General features: G+C 43.1%; 1 protein-coding gene across 1 annotated transcript in view; it reads left to right on the top strand.

Moving 5' to 3' along the window:
* The window catches only part of LOC142932040 (protein bicaudal D homolog 1-like), a 55,223-nt gene that overhangs the window by 21,790 nt on the left and 20,360 nt on the right, over positions 1-13,073 (top strand). The window contains exons 6-7 of the mRNA XM_076076259.1: positions 1,400-1,704; positions 4,183-4,354. Coding sequence (XP_075932374.1) covers positions 1,400-1,704; positions 4,183-4,354 — 477 coding nt within the window. The remainder of the gene's footprint in view (positions 1-1,399; positions 1,705-4,182; positions 4,355-13,073) is intronic.

Raw genomic sequence — 13,073 nt, forward strand, 5'->3', positions numbered from 1 at the left:
ACAATTTGTATCACCATTGTCATACAGTTCAAAAGCACAATCTATTTAATTTTGATAGTTTTAAACATTTTGCAGATGGGCTTACACCTCCCACACTGAGTCAGTTCATAATGCTAAAGGATAGTAGCAGCAGGGCAACACTGTCAAACACCAGAGGGGACTGTGTTGTACAATACAGACGTAACAAGTTTGAGCAAACAGTCTTCTCAGTCAGAGCCACTCACGACTTAAACAGTCTTCCTATTGAGTTAAGAGAGAGCACTAATTACCTAACCTTTAACAAACCAAAGCTGCAATCCCAGTAATCATACTACCTCATCTCTGGCACTGCTGTTACACACTCTCATTGTTTTTACAAATGAGCTACTTTTGAAAAGTATTTATCTATTTTTATGTATTGTATCGTATTGTGCTGTACAGTGTTTGCTTTATGGTGTACTATAGTGTTTGCTGTTGAATTGTACTGATATTGTAATAACCTGCCCAGGGACTACAGACAGAGGTTAGCTCTGTATCTAACTCTTTACACACACACATTTACATTGAGGGGGAAACTGAAATGTTGATTAATGTGCACTATCCCTGGTAAATAAATAAATAAATAAAATAAATTTAAAATAAAAAACAACAAAAAAAACAGTATACACATTCCTTTACACTTTATTTAGCATCTCTTTGTGAATGTGTCACTGTTCTGTTTGCATGGTGCACAAAGCAATTATGGCTGCGCCATTTTTGAAAAAACTATCTAATTGCGATTATTTTGACTGATATTGCAATTGCAATATGATTTGTGATATCAGACAGAGTGATTCTTTTTACATAATTATTCTCATTTTCATTGGAAAACAATCAAATGATTATGGATTTGTTTTGCAGGGATCTGTAACAAACAGATACGTTTTCTTAAATCTGTAGAATATATATGTGTAGGCCAGGAATATCTCCATATTTAATTCAAAATGGTATTTCGACATTTCGCCTTTAACAAATATTGTGCCTCCTGTAATTTGAAATTTGCAGTATAAAATTCAGATAAAACCCTTTACCAGACACACATTTCTACGTTGGTTTCAAGCTATTCTGCTGATCGACAGTTTACGGCTTTAATGTGCAAAATAACATACAGTAGCAGTGCACTATCACAGGCAAAGAAGTATAAGACTGCAAGATAGCAAACTTGGATGTAAACTTAAAGCAAGGAAATACAGGCCTCAAGGGTGTAAACACAACTTTGTTTATTTACGAGAAAGCTCAACAGGGCACAGATGATACGACCCAAATTGTGACTTAAAGTTTCAAATATAGATTAGGAACTTCATGTCAGTGATACAGTACTTTGGCTATTCAGTCTCTTGATATCATCCCATTGATATCTGTTGCTTCATCCTTGGTTCAGGTGGAGTATGAAGGTCTGAAGCATGAGATCAAGGTCCTGGAGGAGGAGACAGAGCTCCTCAACAGCCAGTTACAGGACGCGCTGCGTTTGAAGGACATCTCAGATGCCCAGCTGGAGGAGTCGCTGGAGTCTCTGAAGAGCGAGCGTGAGCAGAAGAACCACCTGCGCAGGGAGCTGGTCCACCACCTCAGCATGTGTGATGTGGCCTACACTGGCAGTGCCCACCTGACCTTCACCTCTGCTCCGCCAAGTGGCACCGCCACACCAACCACTCTGCTCTCCCCAAACGCAGAAGAGTCAACAAGGTACACGTAAAAATCATTTGGAAAGAAAATGTAATGTTTTCATTGATAGTGATCACATGAGGGTGTACTAGTCTCTTTCAAATACATTATGTCTTAATAATTAGCTTTGCTTTGTTTTCGAGGAATAGTAATTAAATTAAATTTCATTTATTTAGCCCAATTTCACAATAACAATCTGTACGTCATACGACATCCTCTGTCCTTGGACCCCCGCATCAGGAAAGGAAAAACTCCGCCCCCTCAAAAAAGAAGAAACCTCTGGCAGAGCAACAGAAGAGATTCCTCTCCCAGGATTTTCAGAAGGGAAATAGATATGTGTACAGAAGGAATAAAATAATAATCCATATGATGTCCCACGTAATGTAATGTAATGATACATATAATGAGAGTAGTAATAGCAGTAGTAGCACTAATAATAGCAGAAATAATAATAAAAAAAGGATTACTATAAATAATAACAGCAGCAGTGGATATAATATGAAGGATAATAAAAGTAGTAATAGTGACCGTAATAGTAATTTACATATGACTGATAATAATATTAATAGTAGGAGTGGGGATTTTAAATTAAAGCAGTGCAGAGAAGCTAATACAGGAGTAATATGATCTCTTTTCTTAGTTTTTGTTAGAACACGAGCTGCAGCATTCTGAATCAACTGGACAGATTTAAGAGATTTATTAGAGCAGCCTGACAATGAGGAATTTCAATAATCTACTCTAGAGGTAACAAATACATGAACTCATTTCTCTGCATCGCTTTGAGACAGGATGTGCCTGATTTTTGAAATGTTACGTAGGTGAAAAAAGGCAGTCCTAGAAATTTGTTTTATCTGAGAGTTAAAAGACAAATCCTGATCAAAGATAACTGAGATTCTTTACGGTGCTGCTGGATGCCAGCGCAATGCCATCTAGAGAAACTATATCATCAGATAACTGATGTTGGAGGTGTTCTGGGCCTAGTAGAATAACTTCAGTTTTGTCTGAGTTTAACATCAGGAAGTTGCAGGTCATCCAGGTTTTTATGTCCTTAGGACTGCTTGAAGTTTAACGAACTGGTTAGTTTTGTCTGGCTTGATCGATAGATATAATTGAGTATCATCTGCATAACAATGAATGTTAGAGTGTTTTCTGATAATATTGCCTAAAGGAAGCATATATAAGGTGAACAAGATTGGTCCAAGCACAGAACCTTGTGGAACACCATGACTAACGTTGGTCTTCATCGAGGTTTCATCGTTTACAAACTGGGATTGATCTGATAAATAGGACTTAAACCAGTTTAGTGCGTTTCCTTTAATACCAATCAAATGTTCTAGTCTCTGCAACAGGATGTAATGATCAATGGTGTCGAACGCAGCACTAAGGTCTAACAAGACAAGAACAGAGACTAGTCCTTTGTCTGATGCAATTAGAAGGTCATCAGTTATTTTACCAGAGCTGTCTCTGTGCTATGATGCTTTCTAAATCCTGACTGAAAATCCTCAAATAAACTATTGTTACGTAGAAAGTCACACAACTGATTCACAACTGCTTTCTTAAGGATCTTAGAGAGGAAGGGAAGGTTAGAGATCGGTCTGTAGTTAGCCAAAACCTCTGGATCGAGAGTGGGCTTCTTAAGAAGAGGTTTAATTACAGCTACTCTGAAGGACTGTGGTACATGGCCTGTTAATAAAGATGGATCATGAACTTTATTAATCCCCTAAGGCATCTTGATTTTAGTAAAAACAGACAGAAAACAGACATACACAGAGAGACAAGAACAAGCAAAAGAGCTGTTTTTAAATAACAAATAACAGCACGGTGTGTGAGGGATTGAGTCAAAATTAACTTCAGTGTGTGTCTTCATGATGATGAAGGAACATGTCACCAGAGCAACAGTGAGGCTCACTGATGTGTTTTCATTTGAGCTCTATGGCTCAGAGACAGAAGAGATATCCGGCTTTGATACACACATTATACTTGTTAGTAGATCCATTCACTGTTGGTTTGAATCTGCACATTTGTTGACAATAACAAAATATCTTTGAATATTAAGCTATGGACATTTTGTAAATAGGCCGTGTTGGTTGATAATGGTATAATTGTACTAAAGGTCCTGTGTGTAAAATGCTGTGGCATCGAGCAGTGAGGTTGCAGAGTAGAACCAACTGAGCACCTCTCAGCTCACCCCTCCCTTTCCAAGTGTGTCACTCAATGACCGTGGCATCCAGATGAATGTAAAAACATGACAGGTTCTGTTTGGTTTGTCCGTTCCGGGCTACTGTAGATATATGCAAGGTGGTGGACCCCCCTTGAAGAGGATTATATTCCATTTCTGTCAATAGATACTCCTAAATCCTTCACATTGTGCTTTTAAGTGCACTCTTGTACTCTACTTTTTGTACTGGTTATATCTCTCTAACTTTCTATACTTAACGTGTTGGAAGCAGAGTGAATCTCCTGGATTTTAAAATGTTGTACTCTACTCTGATCCATTAGGCTTAACGGCCACCAGGTTGGGATTGGAGCAGGGACACCTGCAGGGTCGGTAACCAGAGCTAATGGAGAGTGCCGAGGCCCGGGTCGGAAAGCCGAGGGGGCGGTGCCATCTGATCTCTTCAATGAGATGAATCTGACAGAGATCCAGAAGCTCAAGCAGCAGCTGATAACGGTGAGTCCACTCTCTGATCAACTATGTACAAATACCTGGGTACGAAGTTTTTAGTAATGATTCAAAAAATGTCACTGATTCTGGAAGTCTCAGATGTGCAGAGAAGCCCTGAGGGGCCCTGACTGTAAAAGCCTGGTCACCTCTAGTCTTGAGCTTGACTTAGGAACAGCCAGCAGGGCCTTGCCTGAAGATCTGATGCTGTGTTCTGATCACAACCATTCAGTCCGATTATTTATTTATGATTTAAGTATTTTTTAGTTTTATAGTTTACTTTTTTATTATATTTGCTGTTTAATTGCATATTTATCACACCTTCTTTTACTGATACCTCTTTTTGTTGCACTATCCCCTTTGCTGTCCCCGCTGTGGGGCTAATAAAGGATGATCTTATCTTATCTTATCTATAAGAGAGCAATAAGCCCATGACAACTCTAAATATGATTCATAAAATCATAGATTCAAAAACTCAAAAACTGACTTCTACCAGTGAGGAGTCAAGGACGTGACGTCATAAAAGAGCTTTTTTTGAGATCAGGATGAGAGAGGAAAGAGCAGAGAGAGAGGGCACTGTCTGAGACTCCACCAGTTTCATATTTGCCAAAGACTCTTTTCTAGCATGGGTATGGACTTCCATCCATCCATCCATTTTCCTCCGCTTATCCGGGGCCGGGTCGCGGTGGCAGCAGGCCAAGTAGGCTGACCCAGACCTCCCTCTCACCGGCAACATGTTCCAGCTCATTCTGGGGGATCCCGAGGCGTTCCCAGGCCAGCTGGGAGATGTAATCTCTCCAGCGTGTTCTGGGTCTTCCCCGGGGTCTCTTCCCAGTTGGACGTGCCTGGAAAACCTCCAGTGGGAGGCGTCCAGGAGGCATCCTAATTAGATGCCCGAACCACCTCAGCTGACTCCTTTCGACGCGAAGGAGTAGCGGCTCGACTCCAAGCTCCCTCCTGATGACCGAGCTCCTTACCCTATCTCTAAGGCTGAGCCCGGCCACCCTACGGAGGAAGCTCATTTCGGCCGCTTGTAGCCGCGACCTTGTCCTTTCGGTCACGACCCAGAGTTCGTGACCATAGGTGAGGGTAGGAACGTAGACCAAGTGGTAAATTGAGAGCTTTGCCTTCCGGCTCAGCTCCCTCTTCACCAAGATGGCCCGGTGCAGCGCCTGCTTTACTGCTGCAGCCGCACCGATCCGCCTGTCGATCTCCCGCTCCATCTTACCCTCACTCGTGAACAAGACCCTGAGATACTTAAACTCCTTCGCTTGAGGTAGACACTCCGTCCCCACCTGGAGGGAGCAATCCACTGGTTTCCGGCAGAGAACCATGGCCTCAGATTTGGAGGTGCTAACTCTCATCCCCGCCGCTTCACACTCGGCTGCAAACCGCCCCAGTGAATGCTGGAGGTCATGATCCGAGGAGGCTAACAGGACCACATCATCTGCAAACAGGTATGGACTTTGAAGGACCAAATAGAATTATTTACCAGCCGTGACAGCAACACTGGCATTGCTTTGTGGACAGATATTATCACACCGATAGCGTCGCAGCTGTGTAAGTTTCAGTTACAAAACTTTACAGGTGTGTAGTTTGGATCAAAATGAAGGTTGCGTTAGAAGACGGGTGTGGTCTGGTAAGTGGGGATGGGCCATGGACCCCATCTACACCGGCCCCTTTTACGCCCGCTCAACAGTAAGACACAAAGAAGATGAAGAAGTCTGGCAGTGTCCATTTCTGTACTGGCTGCTGGGTCGGCTACATCCTTCTGTCTGACATTCATCCCAGCTATAAAACCTGCCTCTGCGCCATCCACGCCGGGCTAGCGCTTACCCCAAAGGCCGCTTACCGACGGAGGCCATCACAGCTCAGCTGTTGAAACATGATGCATAGTTCCAGATTTGTCAGCTGTTAACTCTAAACATTTATAAGCATGCACATCTATTGTAGCATGTATGTATCCAGTTATAGAAAAAAGTTAACTTACCAGTTTGTTTTTCTCTGCGGCATCCATGAATGTTACTTCCCTGCATAACATTGTGAATGTTATGTGAGACACAACGGTGTGGTTAAACAGTCTCAAAAGGACCCATAGGACCCATAGTGTTAAGACTCACAAACACATTTCCATTTTAAAAGTTGACGATTCGCAAATAAATATAAGGAATGTGAATGTAATTAAACAGTGCAAATGGGAATGTTTTATTAAAAATATGACAATGTATTTGTACAACTGCTTATGGTTATTAACAAATGTAAGTTGTAAATTAGAGGCATATATGCAGATGCAGCATTGCAGTTACAAATCACTCATTTATTTGTGCATTGTGTTTTACAAGTTATGTAACTTGACTTTTGACTGTGAATACTTATGAGACTGTTTAACACCATAGGATGCATTCTTTCCTGACCGTGGTGCAGCTGCTAGCATGAAAACAGTGGCACCTCCCTGGCACAGAGATGCACTGTCACAACTGGACGGTATGATCCTGGGAGCACTTGGAAAGGTCAGGGCTGCCCCCTGCAGTGGTGTGCACTACCCAGGCCAGTAGAACCCCTTCTACTACAGCATGTTATATGGGTAGATGGTCCGCTTTTTAGCACTGGTGTGTGGAGAGAGGCTCAGATCCCACATCACGTCCCATGCCTCTCATGTTAATGTACCTTTAAACGTAGGTAGATAATTATTTGGCCCCATCTAAAGTTAAAGTGAATTCTGCAGCCATTTCGTCCTCCCACGAAGGCCTAAGGAGAGAGCATTTTTAGCACATCCTTTAGTGAAGCGTGTTTTAAAGGGAGTCTACAGAAACCTGTCATTCATTCTCTGGGTGGTCCCCTTTTTGAGCAGATAGCCCACATCTCTCTCAAGATGCTCTCTCTGACGACAGCACCCCTCCTAGCCCTGACATTGGCCAAGAGAGTGAGTCATCAGTTGATCACGCCATCCTGCCTTTTAATTAGTAGAAAGGACAGAAGTGCAGCAACTGTACAGCCGAATCCTTCATTTACACCTAAAGACTGAACAAACTTCTTTCGGTCAACAATCATTTATCTTGAGGGGTTCTTCCCTCCTCTTGATCTGAATAAGGCAAAGGAAGTGTCTCACTGACTCTGCTCAAAGCACGCTTTGTCTCAGTATGCACAGTAGACATTAGGTGGACACAACAGCTGTTCGTTCATTACATTTGCAGGGCATGGCTCTGTCAAAACAGCGTTTGTCACACTGGCTGTGTGATGACATCACACAAGCCTATAATGCAGCAGGAATGGAGCTTCTGCAAAATATATGGACACACTCCATAACTTCATCTGCGAGATGTATCTGAGTCTTCCCTGACTCATTCAGTGTTAAATGTGCTAGACGGCAGATTAAGCGTTGCCTGATCTGGCACTTTTACGCATGTGTCAAGTGTGGTGGAAAGAAATCTTTTTCACCTCCCTGTGAGAAATGAGTGGGATGAGAAAACTCTTAGAATATTAAAAACATATTTATTGAACAGACACCAACAATAATTCAGCTGAATGGATAGAGCTCTTTCCCCACTGATGGTTAGGCGGTCTAACAACAAGGAATAGTTTAACAAAGTATTATATGCACATTATCTCGTCTCCCCCCCTTCGCAGATGTCCTCCTCCTCCTCTGCTTGCCGATGCATCCACCAAGGCCAAGTTCCCAGCCTTGGTATTGTTTTCGCTGGAAGAGGGTTAGACATGAAAATACCTTCGATATGATAACATTTATTATTTGGGTTTAAATGAGTCCGGATGGTCTGCATATATGAAGCGATGCAAGTTATAACTAAAAGAACAATATGATACATTTCCACAACAATTCTCCCTTTGGCCATTCCTATGGCCATTAAAGTATTTACAATTTATCGAAACATCAACACATGTTACCCAAAAGTTCATCATTAATCGATAAGGTTAAAGCATTCGCTGTTTTTGTGAGTTCTAAGCAACTCCATGTTAGGGAATGTTAACATCATGGCAAAATAAATCTCCTGAGATGAGGTGAAACACAGACATCGGACCTCCATCTCTGTTAAACTGTATAATGAGACAACATGTCAGTGAGTTTCATAACAAACAATAATCAATCAACTTAAACAATTTGTAAGAAATTCTATCATCAATGTATGTAATAAACATGCAGAATCATCTTTGAATTCAATTGATTCCTTTATCAAGTAAAATAAATGGAAGCACTAGCTGTTTTCTGAGATTATATTTCTAAAATAGCAAGCTATAATAAACATAAGTATTACACAGAAATGTCACTTTCGTAGTGCTATGGGAGGAAAACAGTTGGGCATTGGAAACAAGTCAGATGTTGCAGAATCTGCCTTTTTCGGCTGACATGTCTAGGGCAAATTTACATCAATTTAGCGTAAGACGAGTCAGACACATTCCCGGTGGGTGTTGGCCTCCGCCAGGGCTGCCCTTTGTCACCGGTCCTGTTCGTGATTTTCATGGACAGGATATCTAGGCGCAGCCTGGGGGCGGAGAACGTCAGTTTCGGGGGTCTTGGGATCGCCTCTCTGCTATTTGCAGATGATGTGGTCCTGTTAGCCTCCTCGGATCATGACCTCCAGCATTCACTGGGGCGGTTTGCAGCTGAGTGTGAAGCGGCGGGGATGAGAGATAGCACCTCCAAATCTGAGGCAATGGTTCTCTGCCGGAAACCGGTGGATTGCTCCCTCCAGGTGGGGACGGAGTGCCTACCTCAAGCGAAGGAGTTTAAGTATCTCGGGGTCTTGTTCACGAGTGAGGGTAAGATGGAGCGGGAGATCGACAGGCGGATCGGTGCGGCTGCAGCAGTAAAGCAGGCGCTGCACCGGGCCATCTTGGTGAAGAGGGAGCTGAGCCGGAAGGCAAAGCTCTCAATTTACCACTTGGTCTACGTTCCTACCCTCAGCTATGGTCACGAACTCTGGGTCGTGACCGAAAGGACAAGGTCGCGGCTACAAGCGGCCGAAATGAGCTTCCTCCGTAGGGTGGCCGGGCTCAGCCTTAGAGATAGGGTAAGGAGCTCGGTCATCAGGAGGGAGCTTGGAGTCGAGCCGCTACTCCTTCGCGTCGAAAGGAGTCAGCTGAGGTGGTTCGGGCATCTAATTAGGATGCCTCCTGGACGCCTCCCACTGGAGGTTTTCCAGGCACGTCCAACTGGGAAGAGACCCCGGGGAAGACCCAGAACACGCTGGAGAGATTACATCTCCCAGCTGGCCTGGGAACGCCTCGGAATCCCCCAGAATGAGCTGCAACATGTTGCCGGTGAGAGGGAGGTCTGGGTCGGCCTGCTTGGCCTGCTGCCACCACGACCCGACCCCGGATAAGCGGTGGAAAATGGATGGATGGATGGATGGAGTTGGTGTAATAGATCAACCAGTGGAACGTGCATGTGTGGTCATGTTTTTAAGCACGTCACTGTGAACTTAGCATACTCATACCACATGTTATTCAATGTTTGGCTAAATGGTTTTACAATTCGTTTCTTTAATCTAGTGGTTGCTGGTTTTGGTTCTTCTCACTATAATTGTTTGCATTTGGTTGTACATTCTTTGGGTGCCATGGTTTCTCATGCATACATTATTAGGAAACACATATTATTGCACAGAAGAGCAGAAAACACATTGAACATTGTCTAGCTTAAATTCAGTTCATTCAGGTGTGAAGTGATGTCAATCAAAAACCATAATATTATATTTTTCTCAAATAAGATAAGTTTGTGTGCAGGGACTTTATCTGTGGTTATTAAAACCATCTGTTTCAGCTCTATTCCTCTCTGTTAACATCATTGTTTAGAAGTGAATTAACGTGTTAGAATTATAATTATATTGATTAGATTGTTTATTATCTGTGACTTCATTTTGGATGTGAGTAAAATAAAAGCGCTCCGTCAAAATTTAATAATTCTCAATTATCTATCGGTTTTAGGTCCAGGGTTCGCCTATTGGTGACTGTACTGTATTCAGCCAACTGTTTCAGTGAAAACGCATCGTATTGTAATTTCAAAAAAAATTAAAGCTGCAAGCAGCATTGCTCGGGCCCTCGCGTATTTACGGACGTCGAGGGTATTGGCAGAAGTCTGGCTGATGCGGCCATGCATTTCTGTGACCATCATACACTGCGTGCACGAGTTAATGGGTATTTCCTGTGTCGACCAATGGAGTAGCCAGGTCATTTTGCCAGGTCTTAAGCCTCGAATGTTTTGAGTGTACCTCCGAATACAATCATAACTGTCAGCCTGTAAAAATTGACAAAAAACTGAATGTGTGTGAATGTGCTTCAGTTTGTGCAGGTAGCTCTGACAATCACTGCTGAGTGACTCAAAGCTTGAAGAGTCTAGGAGAAATAGGAGAATATATAGTTCCATGTGGAGAAAAAAACATCTTTTTATCAAGAAATAAGTTTAAGTCAAAAGGTGAGCCAATGTAGAATAATCTATCATATAAATTAGGCTGGGTGCAGTTTGATTTTATTAAACAAACTTCACGTTGCACGAAATTACTTTACATTACGGCCTGGCTCCAAAACAAACAAAAACAGTTCAATTTACTATTAATGAAAACTCCATGTACAAGCGCGATTTGTAAACCTTTTTCATCCAATTTCTGCTCTCCAAACATCTTAGTTTGTACATATTTAGATCAGAGAAGTCTTTTTTCTGGTGGTGTGCCCACGAACCCTTTTAATAAGTTCAGTGTTTGGGCCGCTGTAATTATAGAATCCTGCTAACGGCCATAATTATCAGTAGGTGGCGCTATGACTATCAGTTAATATTGACATGCAGAAGTCCTAAAGTCATGACAGTCATCAAGCATGTCAAGTTTGGGACAGTTTTGACAAAGTACAGTCGAGTTACAACAGCTTGATGGATGATGGCGAACCATGTGAAATGGCTGCCACACCATATCCACATTGTTCGATGAAACCTCAAGCTTTTAGTAACTTTTATTCGCTAAGGTCTTTAGATTGTTCTGACCAAATTCTAAGTTGATCTGATTAATTCCCTAGGAGGAGTTCGTTAAAGTACAGCACCTGGAAATTGCAAAAAAAAACGAGAAATTAATACAAAATTCAAAATGGCTGACTTCCGGTTGGGTCTAGAGCATGGACCCCTAAGACTTTTATTAAAGTATACTTTAATAAAATTTTATACATCTAGGTGAAAAGTACGTAATTTTATAGGGGGCGCTATCGAGCCCACTTGCCACTCTGAAGCATTAAAATCACATCAGATAACTACATTCAGGATATTAAATGTGTGTGCCATGTCTGGTTATGTTTTGAGCATTTTTAGCCCCTCAAAAAGACCTTCGTTTTTCATGGCGAAGAATGCGTAACTTTTCACTGACAATGTCTCAAGAGCATACTGACCAGATCTGAAGTCAATCAAGTCAAATCTCTAGGAGGAGTTCGTTAAAGTACGGAGCCTTGAAATGGTCAAAAAACATCATACAATTCAAAATGGCCAACTTCCTGTTTGGTTTAGGGCATACCTCCAGGACATTTTGTATGTCCAATCAAGTTACACATACCTACCAAATTTCATACAGCTAGGTGAAACACAATGTTGGGGCTACTCAATAGGGGGCGCTATCGAGCCAATTTTTCATACTGCAGTTGGACACCCCAATCAGACTGCAATTTTCACCACGTCTTGCTTGCGTGCCAAATTTCAAAATCTTACCAGTATCCCAAGCACCTCCTTTCACCTTGAAAGACATAGAATAAGAATAATTGTCACAGTTCAGCTCCACACCCTCCTCATCAGTCTAACTCCCTTCACCTGTTCACTCCTGCCTCCCAGACACACATTGCTAGATTGTCCTTTGCTTTTCGATGCCATACTCTCCAGTACTCTATCACGGACTGATCTCCTGTTACTGACCCTACCTGCCCCTGTTCTACTCGTCTCGCCTGACTCCCGGTAAACCCACCAGCCTTTTGTTTCTGACTGATTAACTCTGCCTGCTGTACCTGCAAGTTTGTAATAAAAGCCAATGATCCCTGGAATCTTGTGTGTTGCATTTGGGTCCATATACAACCTGTTACATTACAATCTGGTCAGTCATGGACCCAGCACACACCCCTGCACCATGGAGCCGTTTCGAGAGGATCGAGGGGGCTCTCTAGCAGCATGAGGCGCTGATGACCAACATCGCCGCTGAGACACAGTCAGCAGCAGCCCAGGAGCAGGCTTTGGCTGCGTTAGCCGCTCAGGTCCAACAGCTAACAGCAGCCCTGACCCAGCATGCAGTCTCAGCTCCTCCTGTCCCTCTGACGCCTGCTCCAGCACACGTGTGGGAACCCCAGAGTGCTGCAACCCATTCGTCACAAACTGCTCCATCTTGTTTTCCCTGCAGCCCTACACGTTTGCCTCGGAGGAGGCTAAGGTAGCCTTCAGCATCAACCACCTGACAGGCAGGGCACGACTGTGGGGCACTGCTGAATGGGAGAGGCGCACGCCAGCCTGCTCTTCCTTCCTGGCTTTTTATGCGGAGCTACACAAGATGTTCGGGGCGGTCTCCAAGGGCCCTGATCCTACCGGGGGACTTATGGACCTGTGTCAGGGAAACCGGACAGTTGCAGACTACGCCATTGAGTTTCACACGAGAGCACGCCTTAGCGACTGGAACTCTGCAGCTCAGTGTGATGCTTTTTTGGCTGGACTAGCTGAGTATATTAAAGATGAACTGGTCTCTTTTGATTTGCCTTCCGA

Source organism: Anarhichas minor, unplaced genomic scaffold (genome assembly GCF_050575085.1).
Source record: "Anarhichas minor isolate MPS153535 unplaced genomic scaffold, ASM5057508v1 ptg000055l, whole genome shotgun sequence".
Lineage (NCBI taxonomy): Eukaryota > Metazoa > Chordata > Actinopteri > Perciformes > Anarhichadidae > Anarhichas > Anarhichas minor.